The 10,000-nt window shown below is 44.4% G+C and overlaps 1 protein-coding gene across 3 annotated transcripts in view; it reads right to left on the bottom strand.

The window, feature by feature from the left end:
* LOC142939199 (disintegrin and metalloproteinase domain-containing protein 9-like) overlaps positions 1-10,000 on the bottom strand; it is a 41,584-nt gene that overhangs the window by 17,645 nt on the left and 13,939 nt on the right. For all 3 annotated transcript variants that reach the window (XR_012949930.1, XM_076082423.1, XM_076082425.1), the window contains exons 4-18: positions 9,559-9,637; positions 7,201-7,277; positions 6,498-6,708; positions 5,498-5,563; positions 3,757-3,828; positions 3,463-3,632; positions 3,297-3,378; positions 2,379-2,512; positions 2,086-2,257; positions 1,743-1,835; positions 1,151-1,255; positions 970-1,060; positions 613-718; positions 185-368; positions 1-80 (exon numbers count right to left, since the gene is read on the bottom strand). The exon at positions 1-80 is cut by the window's left edge and continues 1 nt beyond it. Coding sequence is in view for 2 of the 3 variants with exons in the window: in XM_076082423.1 (XP_075938538.1) it covers positions 1-80; positions 185-368; positions 613-718; positions 970-1,060; positions 1,151-1,255; positions 1,743-1,835; positions 2,086-2,257; positions 2,379-2,512; positions 3,297-3,378; positions 3,463-3,632; positions 3,757-3,828; positions 5,498-5,563; positions 6,498-6,708; positions 7,201-7,277; positions 9,559-9,637 (1,722 nt within the window). In the remaining variant the exon portion in view is untranslated. The remainder of the gene's footprint in view (positions 81-184; positions 369-612; positions 719-969; positions 1,061-1,150; positions 1,256-1,742; positions 1,836-2,085; positions 2,258-2,378; positions 2,513-3,296; positions 3,379-3,462; positions 3,633-3,756; positions 3,829-5,497; positions 5,564-6,497; positions 6,709-7,200; positions 7,278-9,558; positions 9,638-10,000) is intronic.

Here is a 10,000-nt window from a genome sequence, read left to right as displayed (position 1 = left end):
CCGTGTCCGTGACACTTCTTCTCCACGTCACAGTCGTAGTTGAGGATGTCGATGCTGCTACACTCAAAGTTCATGCAGACCTGAACACCACAGAAGAAGAAACAAGCATCAACATCACGTGATCAGGATTCACACTGCTTGTTGTCACCTTGTTGTCTCACCTCCTCCTCCTCCTCCTCCTCACCTTGTTGTCTCCACACTTGCTCCCCTCGTTGACCATGCCCGGGTCGGGTACGTCTGATCCCAACATGAAGTCGACTCCGTAACACTTGGCTCCTCCTATCGGCGTGCTGATGATCGACGGTTCGATGCCGAACACCGTCACCGCCTGAACGTTGGAGCACTGCAGCTTCCCACACCGAGCGTTTCTATGGAGACGGAGCAGCGTCATGTGATCTTAAATTACCATTTAGAGATGATGACCATGAACGCTGAGTGAAAAGCTCACTGTGTGTGTGTGAGAGTGTCTGTGTATGTATGTGTGTGAGTGTGTGTGAGTGAGTGCGTGTGTATGTGAGTGTGAGTGTCTGTGTATGTATGTGTGTGTGAGTGCTTGTGTGTCTGTCTGTGTGTCTGTGTGTGTGTGTGTGTGTGTGTGTGTGTGTATGTTACCTGCTCTCACACTTCTTGTAGCCATAGTTGTGGTAGCCACAGTTGCCAAAGCGATCTCCTTTACTGTTGACGTCTTTGAAACAGATTTCAGGAGCTGCTTTCGCCTCTGAGGAAGAGGAGGAGGTGGAGGAGGAAGAGGAGGTGAGGATAAAGGAGATGAAGATGAGAACACTTTGTTCTTTAATAGAAGTGAAACTGAAAGAGAACTTCAGTTTGGTTTCACCACATTAAATGGTGGTTTCTGTTTGTATTCAGAGTCGTATCGACCAATCAGGTTGGAGCAGGTTTTGGATGAATGCAGACAGGAACCACGGTCACAATCAGTGAACAGATGAATAAACAGATTGATGAACGTACTGGATCCAAAGATGGCCTGACACTGTTTATCGTAGTGCTGACACTTCCCGTTATAACAGAAGGCCTGATGGTTCCTGCAGGGATGACCGTTCTGAAACAGAGGACCAGAGAGTGAGACAGTTATAACATAACAGACAGACAGGTAGAAGGTGTCGTGGTGGTTCAGGTAGACAGGTCTCACCTGGATGAACACGTCGCTCTGACAGAGGGAGGAGGAGCCGTTACAGTACTCCGGTAGATCACACTCATCTGTACTGGACCGACACACCGACCCACCTGGTAGGTACTGAACACACACACACACGCACACACGATTTATGTTTATGTTATGTTTTATTAATTAATTTATACACAGAGACATTACATTACAGTCATTTAGCAGACGCTTTTATCCAAAGCGACTTACAATTCAGAGTCTATCACATTTCTACACCGTAGGCACAACTACGGGAGCAATTTTGGGGTTAAGTGTCTTGCTCAAGGACACATCGACATGCGACTAGCGGAGCCGGAGCCGGGGTTTGAACCGCCGACCCTCTGATTAAAAGACGGCCCTGCTATCCACTTAGCCACAATCGAGACAAACTGAAGACAGATATCTGATGAAGTATCAGCGTGTTTATAGGCAGATGTTTAATTTGCAACACGTGTCCCTAGAAAGACTTTCATGAATGAACATGTGATTAAATAAAAACCTTCAACTGTTCTGTAAATAAATAATCTAATAATCAGGAGCAGCAACGTTCATTCAAAAATAATCAGTGAGGGTTTACCTGACAGCTGTAGCAGCATTCTCCATAAGCACACTGAGCTCCTGAGGTCAGCTTACAGGTCTGATACTCACAGCAGGGGTCCTCCTCACACTCCTACACACACACACACACACACACACACACACACACACACACACACACACACACACATGAAACAGTGACGGACACTTCCTGATGATAAAAGCGCATGAATCTACGTAGAAACCATAGAAATACGAGGCTGCAGAAGTTGCTTGAGAATCTTCATGTTTTAACCTCAATGCAAACAAACAAAGGCTAAATGAACTGAATCCAGGACACTATTCTACTTCCTGTTTCATGTCAAATGTTTAATTAAACTGACCTTCTGAGTGCCACAGTCACACTCCTCCCCCATGTCCACCAGTCTGTTCCCACAGTAGGGGGCGCTGTAGGCCTCGTCAGGCCGGGGCACGTTCAGGAGACACGAGCCCCCCGTCAACAGGATCATCTTCTCAAAGTCATCAGCACTGCAGCTGCTGAAGTTCCTGGAGCCTCTGTGGGGGGGGGGGGGGGGGGTAATTTGTTAAATTGGGGTTAAATTGGTTCTTTCATTTTTGGGTGAGTGTGTACATATATTAATGTGTGTGTGTGTGTGTGCGTGGGTGTGTCTCCTACGTGGCTCCAGAGTTCATGATACAGGCGTTCACAGCACAGGAACAAGAACGACCGTCATCGTGGTTCATCCCCAGATTATGACCCAGCTCATGAGCAACGATGGAGGCAAACGAGGGAACGTTGTTGTTCAGGAACTGGAGAGAGACAGACAGAGAGAGAGACAGAGAGACAGACAGGTAGAGAGAGAGACAGAGAGACAGACAGGTAGAGAGAGAGAGAGAGACAGAGAGAGAGAGACACAGGTAGAGAGAGACAGACAGAGAGAGAGAGAGACAGAGAGACAGACAGGTAGAGAGAGAGAGAGAGACAGAGAGAGACACAGGTAGAGAGAGAGAGAGAGAGAGAGACACAGACAGAGAGAGAGAGAGAGAGAGAGAGAGACAGACAGAGAGAGAGACAGAGAGAGAGACACAGGTAGAGAGAGACAGACAGAGATAATGAGAGAGACAGACAGACAGGTAGAGAGAGAGAAACAGAGAAGTAGAGAGAGAGAGAGAGAGAGAGAGAGAGAGAGACAGACAGGTAGAGAGAGAGAAACAGAGAAGTAGAGAGAGAGAGAGAGAGAGAGAGAGAGAGAGACAGACAGGTAGAGAGAGAGAAACAGAGAAGTAGAGAGAGAGAGAGAGAGAGAGAGAGAGAGACAGACAGGTAGAGAGAGAGAAACAGAGAAGTAGAGAGAGAGAGAGAGAGAGACAGACAGGTAGAGAGAGAGAGAGAGAGAGAGAGAGAGAGAGAGAGAGAGACAGACAGGTAGAGAGACAGACAGGTAGAGAGAGAGATAATACAAGTTACCTTTGTCAATGTGGCCCCTGACGTTTAAATTCACTAACTTTTCGATGTGATTTGAACGCAGCATTTATGAAGACACAGACAGGTGAGAGTCAGCCAATAGGAAGAGAGCAGTAAGCAGCAGCGTACCGCGTTGATCCCGCCCCCGTGGCTCCTGGAGCAGACGGTGGAGACGAAGGCCATTCCTGCTGTTCCCCCAAAACTCTTGTTCCTGCAACGACATCATCACCATCATCTTCATCATCATCATCAACACTGACCACATGTTTCTGTGTGTGTGTGTGTGTGTACTAACAGGATGAGTTGTGCTGAGTCATGGCGGCGTCGTGGGACCAGCTCTTTCTCTCTCCACTGGGTGAAGCGACTCAGCACCTCTCCGGCTCCTCCGTCGGTGCTGATCCGGTTCTGCTGAGTCCAGATCTCCAGACCCACGAGGACCACACGAATGTTCAGCTGTTTGTACATCTGAACACACACAGTATGTTTACAATGTGGTATTAGTACCTTTAATATGTTTACAGCGTGGTATGTGTATGTATGTGCATATGTGTGTGTGTGTGTGTGTGTGTGTGTGTGTGTGTGTACTCACACTGTCTATGAAGTTTGCCAGATGAACCATCTCGTCCCTCACAGCCGTCTCGTTCTTGTTCATGTAATTAAACTGAAGAGAAAAGGAAAGAAAACAAACATTAAATACTTTTTATAATTATTTTATATTTAAAGGAACATTCCAACATTTTGAGAACTCTTCATCAGTCACAAGTTTCATCTGTTTCTGTCCTGGACGTGTTTTATGTAAGTTTATCACCAAAACTACATTTTACAGATGACATGTGAACACATCATGATAACATTATAATGTACCTTCAGCCAGTACTCATGTTCACTGAGCAGAGCCTGAAGGCATCATAATGTAACTGAAGTGAACCTCCTGTTGGTTAGCCGTTAGCGGTGCTGCTAACGTTACTAGCTCTCCTCCTGTTGGTTAGCCGTTAGCGGTGCTGCTAACGTTACTAGCTCTCCTCCTATTGGTTAGCCGTTAGCGGTGCTGCTAACGTTACTAGCTCTCCTCCTGTTGGTTAGTTGTTGGCGGTGCTGCTAACGTTACTAGCTCTCCTCCTGTTGGTTAGCCGTTAGCGGTGCTGCTAACGTTACTAGCTCTCCTCCTGTTGGTTAGTTGTTGGCGGTGCTGCTAACGTTACTAGCTCTCCTCCTGTTGGTTAGCCGTTGGCGGTGCTGCTAACGTTACTAGCTCTCCTCCTGTTGGTTAGCCGTTGGCGGTGCTGCTAACGTTACGAGCTCTCCTCCTGTTGGTTAGCCGTTAGCGGTGCTGCTAACGTTACGAGCTCTCCTCTGATTGGTTGTTTACAATGAAACATGATCACAGATCAGAGACTAGAAACACATCAATGATGTCATGATCGTTTATTATTAGTGCTGGGCAACGATTTAAATTTTTAATCGTGATTTTTTGCGATTAATCTCATTGTTATGGCAAAGTTCAATAATGAATTAAAAAGTAGTGTATTGCGCACTTTTATTTTAAAAGTACTGCTACATGAACTAAAGGTCAATAACATTTGGTTTACAAACACTTTAAACACATCAGGTTGTTTTTAACGGCAGTATTCTCTTTACACAGTGATCATATTTCATATTTCTTATATTATATCATTTTTATATCATATGTATATTTTCCCTTTAACTCACGAGATGCAGCATGTTTTATACTTAATGTGAATATAATTCATACTTTGTTGGCATCTTATTCTGAAAACCGGATGTTCGTCTGAAGAAACCGGATGTTGTCTCACGTTAATCTTTCCGCTAACTTTCAAAGTCCTTCGCTCGCTCCCGATCTGTGCCGTTTGAATGCGTTTACCGTGAATTTCAGCATATAGGTGCACTAACATGTAAGTGTCTGCTGAGTTGACCGCAGCGATGTCCAGTAGTCTCCAGAGAGCAACAGCTGGTGCTCGTTGTAACGCCGTGTATTCTAACCGGCTGCAGTTTGTATCCACACGCTGCATCAACGTAGTCTGCTGAAGACTTCCTCCACGGACTTTCAAAATAAAAAAATGCGTTAACGCGCTATAAAATAATTGTCGGCGTCAATTAATGATAATAACGCGTTAACTTGCCCAGCACTATTTATTATATTACTATGTATCTTTACTGAATATCGGCCTCATTTAAGGAATGTTCATCTGAAACATGTGACTCTGGAGAACGAGAGGGTTTACCTGAAATGTTGGACTGTTCCTTTAACATTAACGTGTCTGTGTGTGTGTGTGTGTGTGTGTCTGTGTCTGTGTGTGTGTGTGTGTTACCCGGTCGTTGTCGACCACCAGCAGCAGCTCCACATAGTGAGTCAGATGGAGAACAGCTCGCTTCATCTGCAACACAAGAAGAAGAAGAAGAAGTCAGTCCATGACGGGATCTTTACACAGTGAGAGTATTGATGAGTCATCAGCTGTGTGGATATGATGACTAAGTGGGTCAAAAGGAACAACAGAGCAGCTACAACAGTCTAAATTCAGAAAATATCACTTCACTGTAATGAAGTCTTTCAAACCAGGAAAAGACAACACCTATGAAATATGACATGATGCGATATCTAGTCTCACATCACATCATATAACACTAATACATATCGTCCGTTCTTTCACTCATTCATTGAATCTTTAGAATATTAAAATTCATTGTTACTTTTAAAAGAACCGACAGAATTACGTCTGTTGGAGTTGTGAGTGTGTAGGTGTGTGAGTGAGTGTGAGTGTGTAGGTGTGTGTGTGTGTATGTGTGAGTGTGTAGGTGTGTGTGTGTAGGTGTGTGTGTGTGTATGTGTGAGTGTGAGTGTGTAGGTGTGTGTGTGTATGTGTGAGTGTGAGTGTGTAGGTGTGTGTGTGTATGTGTGAGTGTGTAGGTGTGTGTGTATGTGTGAGTGTGTAGGTGTGTGTGTATGTGTGAGTGTGTAGGTGTGTGTGTGTAGGTGTGTGTGTGTAGGTGTGTGTGTGTGTATGTGTGAGTGTGAGTGTGTAGGTGTGTGTGTGTATGTGTGAGTGTGTAGGTGTGTGTGTATGTGTGAGTGTGTAGGTGTGTGTGTGTAGGTGTGTGTGTGTGTATGTGTGAGTGTGAGTGTGTAGGTGTGTGTGTGTATGTGTGAGTGTGTAGGTGTGTGTGTATGTGTGAGTGTGTAGGTGTGTGTGTATGTGTGAGTGTGTAGGTGTGTGTGTGTGTGTGTGTGTGTGTAGGTGTGTGTGAGTGTGTAGGTGTGTGTGTGTGTAGGTGTATGTGTGTGTGTGTGTGTGTGTGTGTGTGTGAACCTACCCTGCTGTGTCCTCTGTGGTGGATCTCCTCTGGTTTGTACTGAGCGTGCTCCGTGGCGTTGTTGTTGTCATGTCCACGCTGGTCATCGTGCGGCGTGCCACATCCCCGGGGCTGTGATGTCACATCCTGAAGGCGGTAGACCAGGTGCTGGTCGGGGGAGGAGTCTGACGGCTCGATGCCGTAGCTGTCGTCAGCAAGATGCAACACTCCTCTGGAGAGAGGAGAGACGGAGTCAGAGTGAGACAGAATATAAGAGAGACACAGAGGTGGACGGAGTCACTGTGACGTCAGACACGGACACTTCTGCTGTCACCATCTTTGTTTTTAGTCATCACTATGTCATGTTGAATGATTCAGGTGTTTATTTCATCTGAGTAACTAAAAGTCATGAGACACAAACTGAGGACCACATGAGTGATTTTGGACAAACTGGTCATTTAAAAGTTCAGCTATATGTGTGTGTGTGTGTGTGTGTGTGTGTGTGTGTGTGTGTGTGTGTTGGACATCCACCATATTAATTACTGAGATATCACAGATTGAAACAGCAGGGTGAAAGTCATCTACACACACACACACACACACTATATACACTCCCTTCTCTCTCAAGGACAGAGTTAGTTTCCTATTTATATTCTCCCCACAGATGGCTCAGTGTGTGTGTGTGTGTGTGCGTGTGTGTGTGTGTGTGTGTGTGTGTGTGTACCTGAGGCCGTTGCAGATGCTCATAGCGACAGCAGAACCCTCCATGTCCTGAACGGAGCCCTGATAGTGACAGTGGTCCTGCAGCACACACACACACACACACACACAGAGGTCAGTCCAGCCTGCAGCGCCTCAGAGACACCAGCAGGGGGCGGACATGAGCTGCACACCAGACAGCCAGCTCATTGAAGCAGAAAGCCTGTTTATCTATATATTATTTAAACATGTTATTTATTTAACTTGTGATTTAATACAGTTTTCATGTGTTTCTGTTGACGTCGTGTTTGCATATTGTTAGATTTCTATCTGCTGTAACTCTTCCCTTCATGATTACTTCCTCCTCAGATTAGATAAAACAGACTTAAAGACAGCAGACTCCATTCATGAAGCATAACGTCTCAGAACACCGTCACTGGTTAGTTAGTTCATTAAAGTCACCATGAATACATGCAGACATGCTGTCAGCCTCAACGCTCTTTCTTCCTCTTTATGTTCTTCTAAATAACAAACTTAATGAAAATATCTTCCATCATGTGTTCAACATCTTCCCACAACGTTTCCTGTTCTCATCACACTCTCACACACAACAGTGTTCATATGATTTATTTGATGCCAGTAGAGTTCAGAGTCCAGAGAATGTAAATCATTAACGTGTCATCAAACACCACAGAAGAAGAGTGGAGGAGGTCAGGAGGCAGGAAGTATCAGTGCACTGCTAACACACACACACACACACACACACACACACACACACACACACACACACACACACACACACACACACACACACACACACACACACAGGAGGGAAGTCCCATCATGCATCTCTTTGTGGGAAACATCTTATTTCAATAAACAGCTGAGCTTCAGACACACAGACGTTTCAGAGGAAGCGAGTTTAGTTTCATACGTTTGGAGACATTTAGCTTTAAGTTGCGTCATAAGTATTATTTTATTAACTAATATGAACTAATACTTCATTATTATTAACTTTAAATAAGCATCATGAAATAGTTATCGGACTTGTTTGTGAAGAAATAAATGCATAAAAACGTTATAAACTAAATTACCCACAACCCATTGCAGTGACATGGTGTAGATCTTCTGGTTATGATGTAACGTTGTATATTAATATCGTTACTAACAGACTGAACAGTTGTTCAATGACTCATCTGTGTCTGAATCATTACTGAGATGAAGCTGAAGACAGAGCTTTAGAACCAATAATGTTCTCAAAGAAACACGCAGAGGAAGTCGTTTTTAGGATCGTTTTGAGCTCCTCTTTTCTTCTTCTACTCTTTTATTTCTGCTTCAGTTGGTTTTTTCATGTTTGACTTCACCGACTCCTCCTCCTCTCCTGATCGCAGCTTCCTGTTCTAGTTCATCCTCCGATGCTCTGATTGGTCACAACAAAAGCTCCCTGTGTGTGTGTGTGTGTATCTGTGTGTGTGTGTGTATCTGTGTGTGTATCTGTGTGTGTGTGTGTGTGTGTGTATCTGTGTGTGTGTGTATCTGTGTGTGTATCTGTGTGTGTGTGTGTGTGTGTGTATCTGTGTGTGTGTGTGTATCTGTGTGTGTGTGTGTATCTGTGTGTGTGTGTATCTGTGTGTGTGTGTGTGTAGGTGTGTGTGTAGGTGTGTGTGTGTGTGTGTGTATCTGTGTGTGTATCTGTGTGTGTGTGTGTGTATCTGTGTGTGTATATATCTGTGTGTGTATCTGTGTAGGTGTCTGTAGGTGTGTGTAGGTATGTGTGTGTAGGTGTGTGTGTGTGTGTATCTGTGTGTGTATCTGTGTGTGTGTGTGTATCTGTGTGTGTGTGTATCTGTGTGTGTGTGTGTAGGTGTGTGTGTGTGTAGGTGTGTGTGTGTGTAAGTGTGTGTGTGTGTGTGTAGGTGTGTGTGTGTGTATCTGTGTGTGTGTATCTGTGTGTGTGTGTGTGTGTGTAAGTGTGTGTGTGTGTGTGTAGGTGTGTGTGTGTGTATCTGTGTGTGTGTGTGTAGGTGTGTGTGTGTGTATCTGTGTGTGTGTATCTGTGTGTGTGTGTATCTGTGTGTGTGTGTAGGTGTGTGTGTGTGTAGGTGTGTGTGTGTATCTGTGTGTGTGTATCTGTGTGTGTGTGTATCTGTGTGTGTGTGTAGGTGTGTGTGTGTGTAGGTGTGTGTGTGTGTGTGTAGGTGTGTGTGTGTATCTGTGTGTGTGTATCTGTGTGTGTGTGTATCTGTGTGTGTGTGTAGGTGTGTGTGTGTGTAGGTGTGTGCGTGTATCTGTGTGTGTGTATCTGTGTGTGTGTGTATCTGTGTGTGTGTGTAGGTGTGTGTGTGTGTAGGTGTGTGTGTGTGTGTGTAGGTGTGTGTGTTACCTGTACAGGTGGTCTGGATGTGATGAGTGATCCATTGTGACTGTAGGAGAACACGGTGAAGTTTGCAGGAAGCAGCAGTCTGAAAACAACAACAACAACAACATGTCACTTTAGCCTAATTTCCTGTCTGTCTACAAATGGATCCTACAAAATAAAAGCCCGAAAAAAATTACGCAAACTCAACGATCAGCGAACCATCTGAGAAATAATGTGAGGAAACATTGTAGAGAATAAAAGTATAAATAAAAAACGTAAAGATGTCAACAACAGTAAATTCAAATGATTTACAACATAAACATAAATAATGTTTAACAGTGAAACTATTGTTTTTGTTGTTATGTCTATGTATTGTCTTGTATATTGAAACTATTGATGTTATTTATTCATTTTTCTTCTCTTGTGTATTTGTTTACTTGTTTCCTCCACGTTGATGTTTCTGTTA

The sequence above is a fragment of the Anarhichas minor genome, unplaced genomic scaffold (assembly GCF_050575085.1).
Source record: "Anarhichas minor isolate MPS153535 unplaced genomic scaffold, ASM5057508v1 ptg000095l, whole genome shotgun sequence".
NCBI classification, from domain to species: domain Eukaryota; kingdom Metazoa; phylum Chordata; class Actinopteri; order Perciformes; family Anarhichadidae; genus Anarhichas; species Anarhichas minor.
This window is presented reverse-complemented; position numbering and strand designations above follow the sequence as displayed.